The sequence below is a fragment of the Arachis ipaensis genome, chromosome B08, assembly GCF_000816755.2.
Source record: "Arachis ipaensis cultivar K30076 chromosome B08, Araip1.1, whole genome shotgun sequence".
NCBI classification, from domain to species: domain Eukaryota; kingdom Viridiplantae; phylum Streptophyta; class Magnoliopsida; order Fabales; family Fabaceae; genus Arachis; species Arachis ipaensis.
Window position 1 is genome coordinate 119,026,864 of NC_029792.2, and position 26,381 is coordinate 119,053,244.

The window sequence follows — 26,381 nt, forward strand, 5'->3', positions numbered from 1 at the left end:
TAAAAACACTTATATAATCAATGAGGATATAGTTGTTATTTGTTAACAATAACACATCTGACGTGAAATATTTGAATACATATATTTTATCTCTTGTGAATAAAATTTTAGTTTCTTCTAGCAGCAAGGCACTTATTGAATAATAAAAAGTTGGACATCATGGGAACCGGTTGAACTTATTTTTATGATAAGTAATAGAATATGAGTATTCAAAGTCGCATGACAAATACTCACAATAATTGATAAATAACATTATCCAACCATATCAAACAATTGCTAAACATGATGAGTTACTAATCAAAATAATTGAACAAGTCTCATTATCATCATCACCTCCCATTATATGCCCAAATTCCTAAATATTATTAATTTTTTTTAATTATATTAATTTGTTAAGACTCTGCTAACGAGTAATGACCCTTATATTAGAATAAATAATGAGAAAAAAAGAATAAAGTAATTAAAAATAGATTTCTTACTATACCAGTATTTAAAAGAAAATTATGTAGATTAGTTTTTCTTTTTTGTAAATCTTACATATTCATTTAAGTCAATAGAAATTGAAAGGTACCAGGCTCAAGCAAGAGAGAGAGTAGAAAGGGAAAGAATTTAAGAAAGAAGAAGGAGTACTACGTGTAGAGAAGGATCTGGTTGAATCTGAAGTGTATTGGTAAAGTGAGTTTTAATATCACACAATAATAGCTTAGCTCTAACTACTTATAGCAGAGGAGTTACAGTTGTCACAAGCTAAACTAATCACTGACAAATTGATCACAAGCTAACTAATTCTGTTTACACTAATTCAGCATCAGCTAATGTATCTATCATGACCCTCTTTATGACCCTCTTTGCCGAGCCTGCTTTCATCAGTGGATGTCTCCAAACTTTCAACCATTAGTTCTTTTCTAAACTCAAGAAAGGCAACACTGGGCAGTAGTTTTGTCAACACATCAGCTAGTTGCACAGTCCCAGGAACATGACTTACTTGAATAACTCTTTTTGTAACATAGTCTCTTACAAAATGGAGATCCATTTCAAAATGTTTTGACTTAGAATGCAAGATTGGATTCGCAGCAAGCAACACAGCACTCAAATTATCACAGTAGACTGATGGAGCTGTTGAGAGTTTGGTTCTTAATTCAACCATAAGGTTCTTAATCCAAATTAGTTCGGCAACTAAGTTAGCCATCGCCCTGTACTCTACTTCAGCACTAGACCTGGCAACAACACCCTACTTCTTTGAACTCCATGAAACTAGATTGCTCCAAAAAAAGACACAAAAACCTCCAATGGACTTCCTATCATATGGGTCTCTGCCCAGTTAGAATCACTATAAGCTTTGATGGTTTGCACCTTTGTTTTGTGTAAGTGTAAACCAAAGCTAAGTGTTCCATGCACATACCTCAAAATTCTTTTTACTAATCTCCAATGCTCTTCCAAGGGATTTTGCATAAACTGTAAAATTTTGTTCACTGAGTATGCTAGTTCTGGACGAGTGACTATGAGGTATTGTAGACTTCCCACAACTGATCTGTAAAGCTTAGGATTCTTGAATGGGGAGCTTCCAAAAGCAGAAAATCGAATTGAGGAAGGTAAGGGTGTATGACAGGGCTTACAATGTTCCATTTCAGCTTTCTTGAGTAGATCTCTGGCATATTTCTCTTGTGAGAGTAATAGACCTCCATTAGCAGTCTTGGTGGCTTGAATTCCAAGGAAATAGTGAAGCTCACCCATGTCTTTCAACGCAAATTTGTCATTCAGCTGCTTAATGACCTAAGAAATTGCTTCATCTGAGTCTCCATAAATGATTATATCGTCTACATATACCAGGACAAATAGTGATGAGCCATTTTTGAACCTCGTGAATACAAAGATGTTAGACTTTGTTGAATGAAAACCAAGGTGCTGGAGAGCTGTTGACAGCTTATAGTACCAGGCCCTTGGAGCCTGTTTCAGACCATAAAGGGCCTTGGTGAGTTTGCACACTAGAGTTCCATCTCCAATTTCATAGCCCTTTGGTTGTTTCATATATACATCTTTGACCAAATCACCATGTAGAAATGCGTTATTCACATCAAGCTGCCTGATTCTCCAATTCCTTGACAGTGCTAAGGTGAGGACAATGCGAATCGAGGTTGGTTTCACCACTGGGCTGTATGTCTCAGTGAAATTACACCCAGGCCTTTAAGAGAAACCCTGAGCTACTAGGCAAGCCTTGTATTTTTTGAGACTTCCATCAAGGCTGTATTTAACTCGAAAAATCCAACGACTACCCACAGCCTCTGCCATGAGAGAGAGAGGAACCAATTTCCAGGTTTGATTTTGTATAAGTGCAGCGTATTCATCATCCATCGCAACTTTCCAATCAGGTTTGAACAAGACATCATTGACAGTCCTTGGTTCAATGCTAGCTAGAAAGGATCTAAGCTTTAAGACTCCACTCTTGCTCCTTGTGATCATGGGGTAAACATTTTGATTTGATGCTGCCGAGACTGAGTGATCATTATCAAAGGAAAGAATAATTTCCAAATCTGAAATAGGTATTCGAATGGGTGTGGCTGATGGTGCTGTAGGTACTGGTGAAGGTAAGGTAGGAGAGGTGGCTGTGATAGACAAAGAATGAGATCTGGACTCTGGAATACTTGGTATAGTAGGTACAGGTGAGGATAGGGGAATTGGTGTGGCTGTGATGCTTGGTGTAGGATGTAGAGACCTTGATTCTGTAATGTTAGGTGAGAGTTGAGACATGTTCCTATTTAGTAATGGAATGGTTGGAGTTGAGTGAAAGTCAGAAGACAAATCAGGCTTGGTTGTTGAGGGAGTTTTCGAATTTTTGAAAGGGAAATTCTGTTAATCAAAGATCACATTGCTTGACATCACTATCTTCCCTTCTGCAGTGAGGCACTTGTAGCCTTTGTGCACTGCACTATAACCCAGAAAAGTACATGGTGCTGATCTGAACTCCAGTTTGTGCCTATTGTACGGTCGTAGGTGTGGAAAACACAAACAACCAAAGACCCGAAGGCTTGTATAATCAAATTTCTTCTCAAACAACTTTTCAAATGGTGACTGGTCTTGCAACACTGATGTTGGTAACCTATTTATTAAGTGAACTGCCATCATGAAGGCCTCTTCAAAATACTTAATTGGCATGCCTGCACCTACTAGCATAGCTAAACCCTTTTCAACTATATGCCTATACTTTCTCTCAGCACTGCCGTTTTGCTGATGTTCATGAGGACAAGAAAGGTATAGGGGCAGGGCCCCAGATTTCTGTGTATATAAGTTGCAGGAGAGCAATATATAAGGTATTTGAGGAAGGATAAGGGAGTACATGAAATTTTCCAATACAGCAGGAAGTACAAGAATTTTTATTTAATGAAGCAACAATATTACAAGATTTCAGCACAGAAGAAACAACATTATTTTCTGGATGACCTAGTCTATTGTGCCATAAGAGAAATTGATCAATAGTGGACACATTTGAGGCAAAGGCAGCTAGTTTATTTGATGAAGTGAAAGATGGAGTGAAATTGAGGAACTTGTACATTCCCTTGTCAACTTTTTCCTGTATAACAATCTCTTTAGTTTACTGAGATTTCACACAGCAGCCATTAAAATGAAATTCAAAATAGACATCATTATCACAGCAGAATTTATGTACACTAAGTAAGTTCTTAGTGATATCAAGCACATGTAGTAATTTGCTTAACAAGAATTCTCTATTGGTCAAATCAGTTTTAAAGAAAGACTTTCCAACAAGGTTGATATGCAAACCTGATCCGTTGCCTATGATCACTTGGTCTGCACCTTCATACTTCTCCCCTTCAATTAGATTTTGCTGGTCTAAGGTCATATGGTGTTTAGCACCTGAGTCTGGAAACCAGCCTTGATCTTGTAATGTTGCAGGTGTGGCCAATACATTGCTCAAGTTGTCTTGTGATGCTTGCAGAGTCTGTGAGTTTGTGCCTTTATATTGAGTTCTGGAGCCTTCTGGTGGATCATACCTATACCAGCATGTCTTGGCAGTGTGTCCAGACTTGTCACATACTTGGCAAATAGGCCTATCACCATTGAACATTCTTAAACCATTATACTACTGCTGCCTTTCATTGTTGAACATTCTTGCCCCTTCAGCACCACCAAAACTTGGATTATTGTAAGCTTGAGTTCCAAATCTGGAATTGTTGCCACCAGATTGACTATTATTATAGAAGTTTCTACCACCTCTCATCTTTCTGCCACCACCTCTACTTCTGTAATCTCCTCTGAAACCTCCTCTGAAGCAACCTCTTGAGTTAAAGTTCTGAGAGTAACCTGGTGAACTTTGTGCCACATTTGCTTGTATAAATGACTCTGGTTTTCGAAACCTCTCCAACATACTTTCATAAGTTAATAGCAAAGCCTCTAATTTTCCAACCGAGATGTTCATTGGTCTTGCCACTACTGAGGTGACTACTGAACTATACTCTTCGGTTAGTCCATTCAGAATAGCGTTTACATGATCACTCTCACGCATTGGTTCTCCTACTGAAGCTAAAGCATCAATTATTCCTTTTAATGCTAACACATACTCATTTACTGAATTTTCTATCTTAATACTGCTCAACCTGTGTTTCAATTGCATTATTTTTGCTCTAATTTGTGAAGAAAAGTGATCTTGTAACCTTTTCCAAACATCATACGAATAGATGCATCCTACTATTCGAGTGGTGAACGGCTTGGTCATTGAAGCAAGAAGCCACGATTTGAGAAGCGCATCTTGTCTCTTCCATGCAGCAAACTCGGGTGTTACATTTCTTGATTCATCAAGTCTCAACGGGATTCCTTCTCCGATAATGTGGTGAAGCAAATTGTGGCATTCGATCGTTGATTCAGCCTGGTCTTTCCACCGCAAGAAGTTGTCATCGTCGAGTTTCATTGAAATTGGGGAAGAAGTGAAATTTGGAGCTGTGTTCAACTGATTCATTGAATTTTCAGATCTTTGACTTTTGCTTGCCATTGAACTGAATAAAAGAAAGCTGTGATACCTGACTTAAATGAAAACTATTACTTTGTCATTTTCATTGATGCCTATAGTAAATACATTTAGCTCTAACTACTTATAGCAGAAGAGTTACAGCGGTCACAAGCTAGACTAATTACTAATAAACTGATTGACATGTGCTTAATTACAATCAGCTAACTAATAAATTGATCACAAGCTAAACTAATTCTGTTTACACTAATTCAACATCAGCTAATGTATCTAACTATCTATCAGAAATGAATATTTAAACATAGAAATTTGTATGAAAGAATGGTACATTGGTACTATGGCTACAGCTCCCTACATAGAAGTTACATATTACTGTTTTGTTGTTTAAAATTTTTATCAAAAGCTAAAATCATTTTTAATGTCTTTTTTTTTATTTTAAATTTTTTGTCATAAAAAATTTACCAATAAAAAATATTATAATTTATAAAATAATTGAAAAAAAAAATAAGAAGATCTATTCCTGCTTCATTCTCTCTCGTTTCAACTTTCAACTTACTATTGCTAGTTTCATTCCACGACCACCACCACCACAATGCACACCATCCAATACTCCACGCTTATCATTTCTCATTCATCTGTAATTAAGAGTAAAAACAGGCTAAGTTAGTTCAAATTTTATTTTTAACAGATCAAGCCTGTGATATAATTTAATCTGATTTATTAATATATTGATACTTTTACAAGAATCTAAATCTGTACCTATTTCATAATAGATCAGATTAAATACAAATTAAATTGTAGATTTCTAACAGACCACCGGACCTATTTTCATCTATATTCATCCGCCACTATTTGCACGCAATTACCTCCACCTTTATCTCACTGTAACCCTCTCGTCACGGATAAATAAATAAACCATTACATGAATTATGAACCCTAGCTAATAAATCTTAAAATTTGTACGTACCACTAATTAAATTTTCTGATTAATATATGTAGGTATAGAAGTTTCTAGAAAAGTGAGAAATTTACAAACAACCATTACGTAAGTATGTTTTTACATATAGGAATGTTAATAGATTGGATCCGATTTGCATATCTACAGTGTTTATCTGAGTTCGATCTGAAAATTGCGGATATGAATTCAATCCGCAAGGCTATCGGATCGGATCATATCCAATCAGCATACTAATAGGATCGGATTGCAGATTTTGTATAAGTATCCGCATATCTGCGTATCCACAAAAATAAAGAAATAAATAAGTAAATATTCTTTTTATGTTTTATTTCAACTAATAATTATCATATATGTTGTATTATTTTGATTTATTATTTAAGAAAAATATGTTTAATATTTTTTAATAGTAAACATATTTAAAAGAATAGAAAAAATGAATTTTATTAATATTTTTTTAATAAAAATAAATTTTTAAAAATATTTTTGTATTTTGCGAATATATCCGATATTCGATCCGATTCGTAAATATGCAGATCGAATTAGATTCAAACTTAAAAACTGCAGATATTGGATCCGATCCGATCTGATAATTTAAGTGCAGATCGAATCAAAATTTTGGTCATATTCGATCCGATCCGCGTTCCCCCTATTTACATATTCCTCTTCCTGACCTTATTGTCACTATTTTGTTAATAACCACTTCTCCAATAACGAATAGTAAATTTTTTCTCTCAATATGAAGGTAATTAATTTCATTATTGTTTAGATTCTAGTACAAGAAGAACCTTATGGCACAACAATAATGGAAAACTATCAAAAGAATATTGTATCAAGATGCAGCATAATTATTGGAAGTATCATTGCAACAACATTAAAGGAGGATCTATGATGAGTGATAAATTTGAGAAAAAATACTTGGTGAATGCAACCTCAAAAAATTCACATGATGAACCGAAAAAACCACAACCTATTTTGGAGTCTATCAAAGATGGCATGGATGCTTTTCGCCAGTTTTCCAGATTATACGCATTCTTTAGCTTCGTAAGTTTCATTCTCAATTCCCTACCTTAAGCATCAACTATATATATATTTGGCTGAAAATATATTGATTTTTTCTTTTTAAGAATAAGTTTCATCTGATTGACAAAATTACACGAGATGAAACTTTTCTATACAAATTTCTTCTGTATCAGCTTATAATCAAACACATTATTCTGAAACTATGTTACTCTTGTTGGAATGGGGAAATGGTTTACAAATATATATAGAGTAAAATTCTCAAATTTGTTCCTAAATTCTTTTTAACACCCATTTTATTTTTTTATATTTGTTTATTAGGCCATTACTTTTAAATTATAAATTGTGAGATGAAACAGTTTTTTCTTATAAGTTTTGGTTTTTCTTAAAATATTTCATTTTATAAATTTTGAGAATAACCACAATTTATTATAACTTCCTAGCATATGTACCCATGTTTAGACAGGATAATATAAAAAACACTATTATAAAAAATTATTTTTGTCAAAATCTACCTATGACACTATATCTACTTTTTTTTCAAAAAACAAATCTTTATTATATGTAAAAAAGAAAAAACTTCTACTAGCATTTAAGTATTTTTCAAGTGTTTCATAATTAACCGTATCTATTAACCATAAAAATCTCTTTCCAAATTGAAAATTTGCTTCTCACTAACATTATTTTCTTAGTAGAATAGGGTTAGATGTCCCATATAGAATCCTCAATTATATGTAGTGGTATTTTAAAGTTTAAGTATGAGTTAAGTTACACTTTGATCTTTTAGATTGGTGAATTATACCAATTTAGTTTTTGACTTTTCAATTGCTACAATTCGATCTTTTAAATTAAAAAAAGTGTATTAATAATGTAGTCTCTCGTATATTTTCCATCATCGGAGCTCAACATCCTTAATAATGTAGCTCAATTCTTGTCACACTAGACATACTAAAACAACGTTGTACCCATTTTGACATTAAAAAAGGTACTAAACAACATCGTTTTAGGATTTCAACAAAATTAAAACGTTAAACTCCTCCCTTTTGATCACTTCGTCTTCTTTTTCTCCACTGAACTTCAAACGAAAAAAATTAACTTTTTTATGGATAAAAAAAATTGAAGGTTGCTGGAGGAGAAAGTGTTTGTGATCACCTTAAACCTCTTTTCAACCTCTACAATGCCGATACACACTTCGTGGAAATCAAAAGGTGACGACAAACACTTTTTCCTCTAGAAACTTTTAATTCTTTTCACCCATAGAAGAGTTAATTTTTTTTTTGTTTGAAGTTTAGTGGAGAAGGAGAAGACAAAGTGATCAAAAAGGAGAGGTTTAACTTTTTGTTTTGTTGGAATTCTAAAATGACATCGTTTTTAAAAATAACAAAATATTTATTGTTCTTGTTCTATATTGTTTTAGAATAGATAGATATTGTTAAAATGTTAGTGAAAATATGAATTTTAAATTTTAATTTTAAATTTTTACTATTTTTTATTTACATAGGATAAAAATAAATCAAAAAATACTTTTAAAAATATATCACGTCAATTTATTATATATTAAGTATAAAAATTCAATTTTAACATAATATAATAGAATATAGGCTAATGGACAGACAAATAAAGATAAGTAACCATTATTTTTTTTTTTATTTTGAGAACTTATTTAAAATTTTTAATCGAAGAAAAGACATATATGCAAAGAATTATTTTTTCTAAAGATGATTAGACAAATATTTTTTATTTTATTAGTTTTCTCAGTTTGAATATTATGTGTGACTGCAATTTGAAACCAAGCAACTAATCAAGAATTGCTAATGTTGTGTTTTTGGATAGATATCAAGTGGACTTTCTTCATCACTCCTTGCGGTGGACAATTTATCAAATATTTCTCCAAAAATGTTCTTAATAGGCTTCTTGCAGGTAGTTTCTAAGATTTCAGTTCTTATTACAAATGGCATGGAAGAAGAAAAAGGCAACTTATTATATCATTATCAAATTTTTATTATTATGTTATATTAATTGTTGATACCCGTTCTTCTTATAAAAGAAGAGCAATAATCAACAGATTCATATGTTCAAATGCTAGTTATTATATTATTAGTGTACATTTTCATTTTAAAAGATTATTGAACTTACATGGATTTCATTATGATTATTCCCCTGAAAAATAACAATATTTTATATTTCTCAAAATGATTTATAAAATTTGGAATAAAAATATTATGTTTCTTGATGCACATTCTTTAATTAATCATCTAGCAAGATTGTATGTGCTGCAGTAGCCATAGCCAATTGTTATTGGAACATATTATTTTTTTTATTTATAATTAGGCGTAAAAGTAGGTCAGGCTATCCAATGGGAGTTTGTGACTCGGTTTATTTTAGATTTGGTTGGACTCAATTAAACAAGCCAAGTTCAAACTCTTTTTAAAATTTATTAGTTAAAAAAATTAGGTCATAGGCTATGAAACTCGTCCGCCGGTTCATCAAAATATTTTTTTATAAAAATAAATTATTTTTAATTTGAACTTTTAACTATTCACTTATAATAAACCTAAAGTAAAACTAAAAAAATAAATAGTCAAAATTAGATAAGATTTTAGCTTTTTTTTGTTCAAAAAAAAGTTTATGTTTATGAATTGTAAGAGGTTATGACATGTGACTAACCGATTGATGATATATATAAACGAATTATGATTTATAAAATATGAATTATAAATTATAGAATACATTTAATGTTAGTTTAAATTTTTTTAAAGTTTTTGGTTTGAATTATAATTCACAAAATAGATTTTTTAAATAAGTTCATGAATTTGTCAGACTTTTAAACAAATTAAACTTGAACCTGAAAAAAAGCTTATAAAAAATAACAGGCTTAGCCTTGAACCATATGTTTATAACACAAATCAAGTTTGTCTAAGCCGAAGTTCAACTCGACTAAACCCATTTCCACCCTTATCTGTCTTTATAATCAATTCTTTTAGTATTTATGGAGTATTAATATGTAGTTTAATTTGGAATAATTCCTAATCCTCATTTCCCCCTTATTTCAGTTTCTGATACCTAACTGCATCATGTTTCAATATATTGTTGGTGTGAATCAATTAGCCGATGTTGAAATAGACAAGGTAAACAATTTGAACGAACATTCAATGTTTTATTACTTTTAGTTTCAAAGTTCTATATTTTATATAGTTACTTGAACATCATTATGATATAATAATAAATATTTTGTTCATAAGTATGGTTTCATGAAAGTAGATATCAATCACTTGTAAAGATTTTTCAACTATATATATATATATATATATTGTATTTTGTTTTGGTCACTAAGCATTTGTTAATTGCTTATTCCTTTTCATAAGGCTTTTTTTCCCCTTATTTTTGACATGTGCTGTATGTTTCATTATAGATTAACAAACCATATCTTCCATTGGCATCCGGGAAATATTCCTTAAGAAATGCAGTAATAGTTGTGGCATCATCTCTTCTAATGGTAACATATATCTCTACAGAATTCTTATTATTTGTGGCGATTTCAAACTCCAATAAAGTATTACGACAGTTTTTCAAACTCTTAAAATTAGAAGTGTCACAAGTTTATTTGTGGCAGTTATATAAAACCATCAGGACATCTTTAGTGGCGGTTTCTTTGTTCATTTTGTGGGAATGGAGGGTTTTGAATTAATGCATTGTGGCATTTTTTTATTATTTTTGTGGCAGTTTAAAAAATAACATGATAACACACACTCGATTACTCTTTAATAAATTCTCTAAATTATTGTTCATTAGCTTTTCACATGTAAAATGCCTATATGATATGATGAAAGCTATTTTTTAACTCGTTTGATGTAATTACTTTAATTATATTATTGTTTCAAGATAAATGTTGCTAATATTGTTAAAGCAATGCTTGTTATTCTTTATGTTTCTTTAATTTTTCTATAGGGATTTGGATCTGCGTGGGTGTTAGGATCAAGGCCAATGTTTTGGTGTTTAGTCATCAGTACTATGCTCATGACTGCTTATTCAGTTAATGTGAGTTTGTTTTCTAAGTTATATATAAAAAATATATGTTCATTTAAATTGCTTTTAGATTTTATCTTCTTATAAAGACACATTTTTATCACTAAAGATTAATTTGATTTGAAAATAACTTCGCAAATTCAGGCCATTAGAAAAAGGGTTTCCACTTTCCACAATAATGAGAACATCAAAATAAAATCTAGAAAGCGGAAAGTTATCAGGTATTCCCAGTGTTCCAGTTATTTTAATCGTTGATTTTAATTAATATATATTATATATATTATTTATAATTCAGATCAACGGTTAAAACAACTGGAACACCAGTATTCCTGGTATACCTGAAACTCTTCCGTTAGTTTAAGTGATCCAAGATCTCTCGGGTGGTCATCATTAATAGTTTTCTAATTCTCAATGTTGTTTGACCCTCTAAATATTTGAACCAACTCTCACTGTCTTCATGAAAGTTGTAAGATCATTCATTTTTTTTTTCACAAAATACAACTGGGTAATCTTAATTTGGACTTGGATGGAGAGAGTGATGCCATAATGTTTGAAATTGAAGTTCCTTTGCCACTGTTGCAACTTCATGGCAAAAATATATAGAATAATTACTCAAATCAATTTTTGAGATTTTTAAAAATTAATATTTTAGTTTTTTAAATTTTAAAATACATAAAATAATTTTAATATTTATTTTTGTCACACAATATAGTCTTTTTTATTAATCATTAATGGTACAAATTTATTCACGCTTTTTAATGTTCTCAAGTATAAATATTTATTTAATTACGATAACACTATTTATAATCTTGTAACTTATTTATTTCTGAAATTTTCAGTTGCCCTTGTTGAGATGGAAAAGATCCACAATCCTTGCAACATTCTCTCTTGCAAGTTCTATGACAATAGGACAACATATTGCACCATTTCTTCACATGAAGGTATCAACTAAGATATAATCTTTAGAGACTTCTTGTTGCAAATTTTTTTCATTAGCTTTCACAAACAGTGACAACAATATTTTGTTGAAAAAAATTTCCAAAAATACATTACAAATAATGTATATTGAATAAAATTGTTCTAGAGTTATTAATCATCACATGAATGATCAGAATAATAACAGTTAAAAAACTCAAAATTCTGTTATTTACTTTTTTTAGAAAATTCACTCTGTTATTACTTCTGTTATAATTGCAGTGGAGTTTATAGTTTATACTAGTATCCAAGTTACAGCAAGTAGAGAAAATCGAAATTTTATGTAAAATTAAAAAAGTAAATTAAATACGTAAAACGTAAAATTTTAATAAGATTTAAATTGTAAAATCGTTCGACCTAGTACAAATTTTATAAAATTAATTGATTAATTTAAAATTATAATATTAAAAAATTTTAAGAGTTAAATCGAGATTTTAGGTATTATGCTAATCTAGATAGCTTCACACTTTCAATGTAACACATAATCACTTACTTTTAACATAAGTTTCCATTCATCTCTCTCACCTCTGCTATTACTCTCTTTGTTCTTCTGAGTTTATCAATTCTTTCAACTTATGCATTTCTCTCTGAATGTTATCATGAATACTAAAATTTAAGAGTAAAAAAAATAAATATTAAATTACACAATAGGACCAAATTCATTGTTGGTGAAACCTGTTAAGTATTGAGTTTAAGATTCTTTTGAGACCATTATAAATAATAAATAAAATAATATATTCACGTTAACTATTTATTAGAAAATAGACTAGATATTTCCAATGCCCAATATTGCCCATATTGATATGATCAATTTTGTTGTTAAGTATTAAAACTAATGAGAGGTTTGAAAGATAAGCCTATTAATGTTGTGAAAAAAAAAAAGTGCAACTTAAGTTTATATGAAAAAATACCATAAATGGTTATATCTTTAATAGTTTTTTTAAATAAGAACTTTTATTGTGTTTGTTTGATTTTTTTATAGGTCTTATTTTTTTTTATTTGTCTTATGCTATTTTTTTTACTTTTGAAGTTCGCCAATGATCAAATTTTAAATCTTTTGGATATAGAATTCTGATACCATGTTATGATATTAACCACTTCTCCCAAAAACTTAAATTGATAGGAGAAAATAACAGGAATGATTATATCTTTAACAGTATATAACAACAAAAATAAATATAATTTTATCCTTAATGTTTGTAAAAAAAAATTCAATTTTATCATTTTCGTCCAAATCCCTTCAACAATTAATGGTTTAACATTTTGGCACCTACTCAATGAAGATGTTAAAAACATCTTCTTATAAAGAATCTTGAGTTAAAAGTGTCCTTTATTTGTTTGGCTATACTTTAAAAAAAATATATTTTTATAGCATATCACATCCAATTCTATAATTCATCATCTAATAGTAAAAAAAATGTATTTTTACATAAAGATAATTATAAAATCTTTATGATAGTATCCACCTAATATTTTTTCCAATCTTAACCCTATTTCTTCATCTTCCTTTGTGTGATTGAAAGAGAAAATAAGGAAAGATAAAGGAATAACGGTAAAACTAAAAAAAAATTATTAATTATTTAATAAATTAAATTTTGACAGAAAATGTAAAGTTAAAATTTAATTAAAATATTAAATACAAAATTAAGATATATAAAAAACATTAGAGATAATTTAAAAATTTCTGACAAACATTAGAAAAAAAAGTATACTTCAAGCTTTCAAGAACTAAAATGGTTTAACATATTTTAATATGGTTTCTAATAACTAAAATTTTCCTCTAATGATTAAAACATATTTCTTTTATTTTAAATAATACATGACATGATATGAAGACTGTGCTCAAGAAGGCACTTGACTATCCGAGATCACTAGTTTTTACTGTTGTGGTCGTGAGCCTTTTCTATACAGTTATATCCTTGGCAAAGGTAATATTTTAAATTTTTTGAATAAATCTTTTTTTTTTTTTACATGAATCTTTTTATTTTATATGTTTAATTATGTGATGTAATATTATTAGCTTGAATTCAAATAGGATATACCTGACATTGAAGGGGATAAAGCAGCAGGTCACAAAACCTTGGCAATACATTTGGGTCCTAGACGAGTATATATTTTTCTATTTCATGCAATATATGAATACTAAATTTTTGTGCTATTATTTATATACCCACATTTTTTATTTGTTTCATCTTCTACTAGGTATTTTGGTTTTGCATTTCGCTCCTTCAAATGACATATGGAATTGCTATTATAATGGGAGCATTATCTCCTATCCTATGGAGCAAAATTTTTACGGTAATGTGCTATTTACTTATGCAATTTACAACTATATTTTATCATATACAAATGTTTACTTAGACATGTAGTAAAATTTTGATCAATGAACTTAAGAAATAAATATTTTTATTTAGAATTTTATTTTGATAATGTAATATTCAGTAATCTTATTATGATTATTTTAGTTTAAATATTTGATAGAAAGTTATTAACAAACGATTGTTTCTACCCACGAATGTTTAAGACTCTGATAATTTACCTAAAAAAAAAAAACTAACTTTGTATTTATGAAAGATAAATTTTTGTTGATAAAATTATCTAAATCTTAAAATATTATTTAAATTTCTTTAGTTCTTCTTTTTACCTTAACTTATCTATCTCAATCTCCAATTCCCAATTATTTACCATCACCATTTGAATCCATAATTCTTTACCATCGATTCTTCCTCATCCAACTCTTCGTACCACATGGTCGCCATCACCACCACCCATCACCATACCCACCACCTCTTCTCTTTACTTATTATTATTAATTATTAGAGAAAATGATAAATAGATCATTGACCTTTTGGTTTGCGAATATTTAAATCTCTAACTATTTGAAAATATATTTAAGTCCTTGACCTTCTTAAAATTTGGATAGATCGATCCCTCTGTTCACTTGGATGCACACGTGAGAGAATTTTTAAAATAGGACAAATTAGACTCAGAAATCAATAAAGTCATGGACTTAAATATATTTTCAAATTCTCAAGGATATAAATGTCTTCGAGTCGAAAGGTCAAAAATCTATTTGCATTTCCTCTCCTAGGAACCTTGGAAGAGAGGGAGGGAGAGAGAGTAGTAATATTTATTTTAGAAACCATTGTGCTACAAAATCTTCTGTACATAGATAAAACCAATGGTTCTCTTTACTGATTTAATTTCTTCTATTGTCATAGTTGATTGATATCAAATAAAAGTTAAGTTATTCATTATTTCAGTAACATTTCAACTTGTTAGGTTGTGACACATTTCATCATGTCCATAATCCTTTGGTATCGTGCAAATTCCGTAGATTTATCGAACAATGATTCGCTACAATCCTTTTATATGGCTATCTTTGTGGTAAGAAAAAACTTTACATAATCAAATGATTTGAGGAATTTATTTCAAGTTGAGTATACATTGTTTCATAATAAATTTTGTACTATATATATAAATCATGTGCTCTTTTTGGTAAAGAAAGGTCATATATATTTGTTTAATTCAAAAACAAAAAGTAGTTAGAATTAAATTTATTTTTAACAAAAGATTTTCTTTTATTTTGTCTCTCTTTTTCCTTTTTCTTTTTTCCCTCCAAAGAATGACCAAGCTATAATTACTCAATAAATTCCTAGAAATCTAAAGAATATTATAGTAGTTTTCACTAATTTTGTTATAGCTAGAAGGTTGGCACATACACAATTATATTATAATTATTCCTAGCTCCGATAGTTTAGGGTGCCTTATGGATTAAATGATAAAGTGGGTTGAAAAAGAAAAAAAAAAAAAAAGGAGAGGTGCTAATTGTTTAGCTACTTTATCAATTCAATTACTTAATAATTGAAATATACCTCATACATAAAGTTATTGTGTGTGAAAACTCAATGTTGATGACAATTGTGAATATATATATATACAATGAAAAACTTATTACCAATTTGTCTTTTTCCATTGGCAGTTTCTTTCTGTGGAAAACTTCCTTGTACTTTTTGTTCGATGAAGATGGAATGATATTTGATTCTATAAATTGTTCAACATTTATCACATGTCACCATGGAGACTATCAATAAGCTCAAAATTTGATGTGTTTCATATTTTTCGATTGATGTTGGGACTATGCCTCACTGTTGAGAGTTCAGAAAGTAATAGACTTTTGGACTTTCCTAGAGTTGATTTTTGGTAACCATTAAAAGTTGTAGAGTTTTCTTCTATTTATAATAAACATCATTTTTTTAGAGATCCGATCCTTTAACATATTGATATAAAACAACTTCTGAACTAAAGAGTAAAGAACAAATATGATTATTTGAATTATATGTTAGTATATATTTTAAAAGCGCTACATGAGATACTTTAAATGGTAAGATTGTTTAAGAGATCTTTGGACAACTTCAAATCAGGTCAGACAAAAATATGAGATATCAACAAATTGTGATTTGATACATAACTGAGAATTTCTTAATTAAAATAAGTGAAAAGGACTAAAATGCTTATATCTAGTCCTCTAAAATACTATTTTAGAGTTTTATTATTAAAATAAATGTACAAAAGGGTATTATCTGTCAGTTTAAGAACCATAAATATTATTGTTTTAAGCCTTTGGAAATTCGACTCGTTACTTCATCAACCAAGAATTTTAGATATTCGACTAACCTTCTCAATTAAGACTTAGATTAGACTGTGACCTAATATAGTAATATTAGATATTCGAACTATGAATAACTGAAATGATCAAATAATTTTACAATAATACTCTGCATCCAAGTAATTTCACTGACCTAGTCTAACTAATTGTAATTTTCTCTCATGCGCCGCGCCACCTTTTCAACGTAAACTTTATAACAGACTTTTAATGTAAACCTCTTCAACGTAAAGCTTCCTTTTCAACGTAAAGCTTTCTTCTTCGTTCTTCTTCAACGTAAAGCTTTTCTTCTTTTCTGATTTCTCTGATTATTGTCTCTTTCTCTTCAGATTTTTGTTTTCTTCTTCGTTTTCGTTGTATTTCTCCTCTGATTTTATTCTCTTTCTCTTCAAATTTTGATCTACATTTGAATAACGTATTATTATTCTGAATCGAATTTCGTATTATTCTTCTATATCAAAACAATGAATAATTCAAGTTCAAATCAGTTAAATGAGAGCGATTACGATTATTCTTCTGAATTAAATCAAGTGGACGAGATTTGGATCAGTCTTAATTTTATCTAGTTTCATTCTTCAACAATTTTAAATTGAATGGAATGGAATGCAATTGAATAAAGTGATGATAATGAATAATTTCATTCTTCATTAATAAAACCAGTGTTGTTTATAAACACAATTTTTTGTTCAGTTGGTAATATATAATAGTTTTATTTTGATAATATTTTTTGTTCATTCTAAAATGTAGGAGTTTCTGAATTTGAATTTATATAATGGATAATTTTTGGTTTATTTCTTGTTATGATAGTATTTCGATTCATTCTTTAACAATTTTGAATTGAATGGAATAGAATGCAATTGAATAAAGTGATAATGAATAATTTTGTCCTTCTTTGCTAAAATCAATATTGTTTACGAATTTGAATTTGGATAGAATGCAGAAGTTTCTGAATTTATAAAATGCACATGTTTCAGTTTGATGGTTATCAGTGGCTAAGAGAAGAGGGTGTTGAATCTTGGCCTTCCTTTATGCTAACTTTTAATTTTTGCTTTAATCAAGAAAACTTAGGAGATACTTTGTTTTTGTCTCTCATCACATTAGGAGATATTTTCTTTTTATCTCCTGGATTGCAGAATCAGAAATAGAAAAGAGAGTAGAAAGTGACACACAAATGTATCCTGATTTAGCTACCCAGTGCAATGTAGCCTACATCCAGTTTTCGTCACAACAATGACAGAATTTCACTATTGAAATCTAGGCTGAGTCCTAGTCAAATTCAGATTGGGTTAGAATCTGGATTTGTCCCAGAATTGGATAGATCCTAGGGAGAATTGGTGATTGTAATCTATTAAGAGAATCCCCATATGTTCGTGACACAAAACAAAAAAATATACAAAGAATTTCTGAGATATCTTTGGCTTTTTCTCCAAGTTTAAACTCTCTGCCTTTTTCCTCTCATTAGTGCTTTTTCTTACAAAACCTCACCATGTTTTCCTTTTTCAATGAGACTCAGACAGACTAAAGTGAGAAATAGAGATACAACATAGTAACCATGAAGGAGAATAACTTAGAACAACTTAGAAAGCTATGAGAACTGAACTCAGTGCTCTGTTTTCTCTCTTGCCTCCAACCATTGGCCGTTCACTCTTATTATAGAAGAGTGAAGCTTCCAATGTTGAAGCAAGTTCAATTCCTTTGTTGTCTTCTTCTCTAGCATCATACTTTGCAGCGGTGTCAGAACAGAGAGAGAGAAAGTCAAATCTTTGACATGCAACATACCTTCTCTTTCATCCTTTTTCTTCAAGCTCTTTTGATCTTGACCGTGAATTCTTTCTTTGGCTCCAAGTTTGGTTTTGGATTGTAGATGAGCTTCTGAACATATTTGACCTCATTTTCTTCATGGTAGCTTGATTTGTACTTGAGGCTTGGCAGATTTTTTCACAGTTTTGTTGGTGTAGCTTAAATGAGGAAATCAGCCTTGAGATGCTCCGACCGGATGCAATCTTCCTTTTTGTTGTATCCCGAAACTTGCTTGAACTTGGTAACAAACTTTTTGTTCTTCACCGAGACCTAGCCCCAGAACTTTTCTATTCTTTCTTTTTTCTTTGTTCAGAGAGTGATGTGATAGAAGAGAAAGAGAGTGGAGCGAGAAGCGAGAGTTTGGCTTTCGGTGGAAGCTAAATGGGTATCAATTGAGTTGAACTTGGGGTTCTTCAAGTTTCTGAATGGTGAGCTTTTGGTGGAATTACTGAACGGGCTTGGATCTTTTCTTTAGGCCTATTTGTTTTCTTTCTTTCTCATGATTCAGCCATTCAATTTTGGATTGGATTGTTGCTATAGTTGAATTGGAATTGGTCAAGATTTGTATGTGTGGGCTTGCTATTTGAAGGACCTTGGTTATTTTTACCTTGGGCCTGTGTGTGTGAATTTTCAGCACACAAACACAATAAAATCATACAAACAAATAACAAATAATGTCTGTTCATCACTTTAATTATCTTTCTCTTGATGACAAACATTATAAAATGAATTGAAAAAAAAATGAGATGAGTTTTAGATACTTTCCGTTGGTGTTTTCCTTTGACATGAGACTCTCCCTTTCTTTTGATCACCAAACTCCTCCTGAATATTTGCTTTGATCAACCTGATTTGAACAATCCATTCATAGAAAGAATGCCAATATTCAAAATATACAAAAACTTCAAATACTTAGTCAGAGCATGATTATAACAATTCAAGAGCTCAAAACATGTATAGCCCATGTTCATAATCAGAGCTACACACTTCATTTTGATCAGAATAGAAATAGCATCGAAACAAATATTGTTTCAATTCATTTTCATACTTTCTCCCCCCTTTTGTTATCAAGGAGGGAAACTTGCAGGCAAAGGCATCAATAAATAGAGCAAAATAGCAAGCTAAGTAGGCATAATTAACAAAGTTAAAGGTCTAGAGTTATTACAACCATCCCAAATAAAATAGTATTCAAATGAAACTAGAAAATAGTCAACGAAATTCAGAATTTAGAGACAGCAAGGTATCAAACTTCTAATGGTAGCAGGGAGCAAGACTAGGCATCAGATTCCTCTTCTTCAGTCTCCAAGATGTCTTCCTCTTTTTCTGACATGACTTGGTCCTCATCAAGTGAATCAAGGTGCTTCAAAAGTACCTCAATCCTATCATGAAATTTCATCAAAGATTTCTTATTTCGAATATCAATCTTCCAAGTTTGTTAGCTTGATTGGACCATTTGCTTGGTCATTGACACAAACTCTTTTGTTTCCCAATATGCGACTTGCCTCCTCACCTTTTTTCATCCAACTGCTGCCTCCATTAGCCTACTTCCTCGCCTTTGCTTGGATCTTTTTTGGCGGTGATGTTGTTTTGTCCGAGGTCCATCGCCATTTTCGTAGTCTGGTTAACACTCGGTTTGGCAACGGCATCATAATTCCTCCCCTTTTGCGCAACTCTTCTTCCTTGTTGTTGCTACCGATTTCATCTTCTCCAGAAAGCTCTGCTACGCTGCAATTTGCCGTCGCCCATGTCACTCTCTATAATTCCTCCCTCTTACTGAATTTCACGCTAACAAGTCTGCCAGTGGGTATCTTTCCACCATTATTTTGTAACAAATTCTCAAGGTTGAATTGTCCATCTTAGATGTCATACTGTTGGGTCATTTTAGGAGCAAAAAGTGCTTCTGTTTTTTACTTCATCAGAACTAGATGCATTAGACCATTGTCCTCAGCAAAACAATATAGAAAGTACGTTATTAGCAACTTGAAAGTATCAAATGTTGGCATCTGTAATGCCGTTTTTCTCTTTCATTAGCTGGCACATCCAATGCATAACTAATAGAAGCAGTAACCTCTGTGACATTCTATGGATTTACCAAGATAGCACAGCACTGTAAGACCCAAAACTTTTGAAAAGCCTTATTCTAAATTGATTTCAATTTATTTATTTATTAAAGACTTTAATTTTAGAAATTATTTAATTAAAGCTAATTAAAGCAAGTTTTGATAATTAAATTAGAATCTTTGTATAATTTTATAACTGTTGGATAATTTTCTATATTTGAACTATAAAATTTAGTAATTGCAAAATATGCTATGATTAGAGTTGCTGGAGTTAAAGCTGTAATTGATTTTGGGGCTGAGGGAAAGGGTTTCTGGTGACAGATTTAATTTATGGATTCGACTTTTCGAGGTAGGGGCGTTTTCATTAAACTTATTTTTATTCTTAAGAGTTGTTATAAATTGATATTTAAGCAAATAATTATTTTTAGTGATTATGGAGTCTTACGAATTGAACTGAATTGCCTTGAATGAATGTGATTGCTTACTTAACTGTGGCTATTTCTGAATATTGAGTTGGTATTGAGATAGTGAGTGGAAGATTAATTTGAAAATCTGGTTTGCATGTTTATCAAGTATAATTTGAGAATTGAAAAATGATTTGATGTTAGAGTTAATTTGGGTTGGAAAACGGCTTGAGATTTATGAATGACTCAGATTTGAAACCGTTGGAAAGGGTTTGAGTAAATGTTGGTTGGCTTTGTTGGAAATGATTGAGATCTGGAAAGGATTATAATATTGGAAATAAGCTTGATTTATTGAAAAATGAGTTTAAATTGAAAATGGTCTGAGATATTGAAATTGGTCTGACTTTTGAAATTGAATTGAAAGGAGTTTGAGAAATGATTTTGTTGGGACTCGAAAAGGGTGGCAGAGTCTGAGTTTTAGAGGAGATGCTGCCGAAATTTTATAAAATAGAAGTTTCATTTGAAGTAATTATTTTAAAAAGGTTTAATTTTAAGCATTATATGGTTTAAGATTACTTTATTTATCAAAAAAAAAATTTATGTTTTGAATTGGGATTGTTAATGAATGGAATGGAAGGGAGGATGATGAGGATTTTCTTTGAAATATGGTTTTTAAATGAATTTGAAAATGAGATATGGATTGACGAATGATGATGATGTTGAGAATGTTGAGAATGTAGAACTGATGAATTTGAAAATAAGATGTGGCTTATGAATTTGAATTATCTGAGATACGAGGTTCCTTGGATAAAGTGCTGTGGCTTGCCACCACGTGTACCAGGTTGAAAACTCGATACTCTGTTGATCCTACGACGTAAGTGTGACCAGGCACTATATAAATTCCCGGGAATGTTACCCCCATTGAGCAATATTGATTATTTGAGAAAAAAAACTATGCATAGACTCTTGGAGATGCACGTCGGGGGACAGTCTAAGGACAATTCAGACTTGTCGGGTTGGCTGGATAACCGACAGATGATCCTCATCAGCCATAGGACAGGTATGCATCATATGCATTTGTATGCTTTGCTTGGGTTTGAACTTTTTTTGGTCTGCCTAATTGCTAAACTGTTCTTAACTGCTACTTGAACAATTTACTGTAACTGCTACCTACTTGTGCTTTCCTTATCTGTCTTGCCTGTGTTTGTCCTGGCGTGCTACATTTGAGAATAAACTTTGGTGTTGAATTAATGATTGTGTTGTTTGATTGCGTGGTTGGTTTCTGATTGAGATTTTCTTATAAGAAAAGAAAGATTTTGGATTTCTAAAAGATTTAACATTGTTTCTTCGAAAAGGTTTTGAACGATTACCTATTGGTTTTTTAAAAGATTCATAAGGCAATGATAATCACTGAGCTTGGAAACTGATTTCTTATTAGATATCTTCTTATGACAAATTTGAAACTTCGTGGTGAGACCGTGTGGTTAGGTTCTCACCCCCTACAGCTTTACCTTTTCAAGAACCAGACGAAGAGGGATAAAGAAGAGTTATACTGAGTTTGGTTTATATGATGTTGTGTTAATTAGATTATTTTCTTCCCTCGTCTTTGTTATTACAAGTTTGTAAGAGGGATAGGAGTTGTATGTTCTATATGTATATATTATATTATGAGATATTATGTAAGGAGTCTTATATATGAATCTATGTCTGCTTGCATTTTTCTTAAGATAAAGTATTTATTTCCGGTTTTCAAAAAAATCAGCGATACAATGTCGAGTCACAGGCTCCTATTTTAATATTTAGTATGTAAAGTAGTCGTAATACCTCTTGCTATCAGAGTAGCGCAGCCGGAAACGTGACTTCTGATAGTGAGGGTGTTACATTATGGTATCAGAGCGGTCTTTCCTGTAGAGCCTGAGGAATGGACCGATTATGCTTCAATTGCATACTCTGAGTGTCTGTCATGTTATAGGTATTGTCCGAATGATGAGAATTAGAGCTTTATGCACATGACAGTCTTTTGATTAACGCTGTTAGCTTACCATTGCATATATGTTGATATTAAGTCTGGCCAGCTTAATGTTGATGGTTTACGTGTACGGTAAAGTTAATGGGTTATCATGGACAAAGTAGAATTAATAAGTGATGCGGTTCACGGGTTCTGGGAGAGTTAGAAATTAATTTTTGAAGTTAGTTCCGTTTTGACGTATAATCTTGTTCGTGTCGTGTAGCTTAGTACACCGTTTTCTCTTTTATTGGTTTTATGTTGGAATTTCTTGTTCTAGATTTTTCCTTTTAGGATATGATTTGACTCTGTTCCTAGTGATACTTATTCATTTCTATATATATATTTCTGCTTGATTATAATCCTGATTATTCACTTGAAATCATTTGGAACCTTTATCCTTGACGTTGCTCATATTTCTCTCTACGAATCATGAGTTTTTCCTTTGAGTTGGTTTTGAACTTGTTTCGCATGACAATGGTTCTTAATTCTTTGAAAAACGTCAGATGTTATTCGTTGATTAGTTTACACCGAAGGTAGGTGCTTTAGTCATGCCACATGATGCGCGTATTGCTTATTCTTCGATTTATCATCTTTTTCACTCCTTGTTTCAATTCTTTTTGGAACCAGATTTGATTATCCATCATTGTTATTATTTATGCATTTCTTTATAAATTCTGTATCCTTTTATTCGATCTTAAATTTGTTCTAGCGTAACACATAATTCTTAATACTTGAGTGATTTGAAACCGTGAGAGTTACGATTCGTAGCAAGCTAATTGTGTAATTTGGTTCTTCTACTTCGCCTTCTACAACTTATGCGTATTTTGCACAGGTTACAATTTTTGATCCTGTTTTCCTCTAAATGAATAAAGTACTCCCCTTGGTAAAAATTTCGAGTTTGTCTTGGTATGAGATAACAATTCTAGTAATATTCTTTCGAAGTTTTTGTTTCAGAATCTTCGTTGAGAAGAGTTTTGATCTTTTTATTTTATCTGATCTTGTCTGTAACCATTCTTTAAATTCTGGATATGACTATCTCTGGTCTTACATGTACTTTCCTACAAGAAATAAATAAATCCTTTATGTAGCTAAAAACATACTTGTTTTTAAAGGTACTATCTATACTCTTATTAACTATATAGGAACACTTTACATTAGATTTCTTTCCTTGAACATAATTTGATTCTCCTTCAATATTTACTCAAATTTTTATTTATGTCTTTACTTGATTATGTACTCTAAGATTCTTGATAAGAAATTTTTGCTTCTATTCTAGTTAATCTCTAATTGACAAACTTCATATAATTTATTTTAAATTGGATTGTTTTGACGCAATACCTTATTAAAGCTTCTAGTAATTATTTTGGGAAAGTGAATTTATTCCTTCATAGGGTTACAACTTGATTTTTCCTTTCGGTACATCTTCTTGTTTTTGTACATCCTTGCTTACTTATAATTTCAAATATTTCTCCAAGTTTTTGTAAAACACCATTTTGATTGCTTATTCTTCTTTATCAAAATTTGTATTCCTTTGAGCAACCTTCAAACTTATTTTGGTACAACATACCACTTTTTATAATCTCGTTCTAAGGTTTTTGTTTCGGATTCCATAGAAAAAAATTTTCAATTTAGTTCTTTTGCTGGATTCTATTCGTAGCTCTACTTTAAATTTCAATAAAATCGTTTTGAAACTTAGCATATATTCACTGATATGAAGCTTTAAAACTTTCTTATGCAATCGAAACCTATTTGTTTATAACGTACTAAGTATTCTTTTATTGACTAATTTACCTCGAACTTTCTCTTCTGAATAGAATTTAGTTCTACCTCTAAGTTTGATATAAATTTTTATGCATATTCTTGTTTGATTATGATCTTTTAAGATTTTTCAACATTTTTAGCTCAATTAATTTCATTATTTCAAGTTTTGCACAAATCTAATTTAACTTGAATTTGTTTTAACATAACCCAATATTTACGCTTCTGTTACCTCTCTTGAAGGATATCTATTTCATATTTTTTCTTTTTAGAATGAGAAATCATACTTTCTTAGATTTTTCCATACTTTTGAGTTTTGCAAATGATGTCGTTAATTCAATTATTCCTCTTTTGTGAACTTAATGTTCCTCTGTTTTGGCTTGAACTTATTTCAATTTAAATCATCACTACTTTTCTTATTTCTTATAGAGTTCTTGGATTCAAATTTCCTATTTAGATGTAAAATAATTTTCTTTCCAGAACATTTTTTCGTGCCTGTAAATTGTTACTTAGTTGCAATCTTACGCACCCTCCTAAATTTATATAAATTTTATCCTCGTCACTTATTCATCTTTTCCTTAGATTTGTAACTCCTTGAATATACTGGTGCTTATCTCAATGTCACACGTGGTCCCTAGAAGTTAAAAACCAAAGCGTTAGTTTTCAAGGAATAACTAGTAGTTGAGAAGGTGAACTTGGACAAGTTTAAAAACGCCGTAGGTTATGACGTTTAAACTTCAGGAAATGAATATTGTTGAGAAGATATTCAAGTTTTCGGTAGCTCAATTCGTATAAAATGACGACTCGCAACAAGTTAGCTAAGTAGTCGGAGCAACGTGAGATAGATAGGTGTAAGGTGAAACTTGTAACACGGTAGTTCTTTAGGACACGGTTCGTGAATGCGAAAGGTGAAGCCTATAAGTATGTGACATCAAAAGGAGTTGTGATAGTGAGCTATGTTAAAACCCTCAAGGTTGACACCATGTAACCCCTTTTCTTTTGACCCTATTTTGTAACTTCTGCTTTACACCATGCTTTTCCTTTATTTCTAAGTCTTATGGTTTATCTACTATTTGAAAATATATATATATATATATATATACCAAAATTTTTTGTTTTTCTAGAGTATTCAAAAGAAAGGTATTAAAATCATGTAATATTTCCTGTAATATGCTAAATTTTCTTATCTAAAAAGCATTTGGACAATAGAGTACTGATTCTTTATATTACCTTGTGTATTCTTTTAATTTTCGAGGACGAAAATTTTTATAAGGTGGGTAGGATGTAAGACTCAAAACTTTTGAAAAGCCTTATTCTAAATTGATTTCAATTTATTTGTTCATTAAAGACTTTAATTTTAGAAATTATTTAATTAAAGCTAATTAAATCAAGTTTTGATAATTAAATTAGAATCTTTGTATAATTTTATAATTGTTAGATAATTTTCTATATTTGAACTATAAAATTTAGTAATTGCAAAATAATAAGAATTTTGTATAAATTGATTTAAAGAATTGAGATTTTAGAATTTAATATTTTAATTTTTATGAATAAAGAAAATTAATTACATTATCTCTAATTATTGAATTAGAGTATTTATTTGAAAATAATTTATAAATTGATAATTAAATAGTATTTTCACAAATATTATTAGTGGATTAAAAATTGGTTCTTGGTTTTCAATTACTCCTAATTTTAGTGAAATGATTGAACTACCCCTAATCCTAATTCCCA

General features: G+C 30.6%; 1 protein-coding gene across 7 annotated transcripts in view; it reads left to right on the top strand.

Moving 5' to 3' along the window:
* Positions 1 to 16,219, top strand: part of LOC107614303 (naringenin 8-dimethylallyltransferase 1, chloroplastic) — a 60,706-nt gene extending 44,487 nt beyond the window's left edge. For 3 of the 7 annotated variants that reach the window (XM_021109852.1, XM_021109850.1, XM_021109851.1), the window contains exons 5-15: positions 6,710 to 6,977; positions 8,787 to 8,873; positions 10,007 to 10,081; positions 10,366 to 10,449; positions 10,902 to 10,991; positions 11,819 to 11,920; positions 13,790 to 13,882; positions 13,990 to 14,061; positions 14,157 to 14,252; positions 15,237 to 15,341; positions 15,937 to 16,219. In XM_021109852.1, coding sequence (XP_020965511.1) covers positions 6,771 to 6,977; positions 8,787 to 8,873; positions 10,007 to 10,081; positions 10,366 to 10,449; positions 10,902 to 10,991; positions 11,819 to 11,920; positions 13,790 to 13,882; positions 13,990 to 14,061; positions 14,157 to 14,252; positions 15,237 to 15,341; positions 15,937 to 15,978 — 1,053 coding nt within the window. In that variant the 5' untranslated portion in view covers positions 6,710 to 6,770 and the 3' untranslated portion in view covers positions 15,979 to 16,219. Of the gene's footprint in view, positions 1 to 5,963; positions 6,028 to 6,697; positions 6,978 to 8,786; positions 8,874 to 10,006; positions 10,082 to 10,365; positions 10,450 to 10,901; positions 10,992 to 11,818; positions 11,921 to 13,789; positions 13,883 to 13,989; positions 14,062 to 14,156; positions 14,253 to 15,236; positions 15,342 to 15,936 lie in introns of those variants that run through there. The other 4 variants (XM_021109853.1, XM_016316522.2, XM_021109848.1 and 1 more) reach the window with 4 other exon arrangements.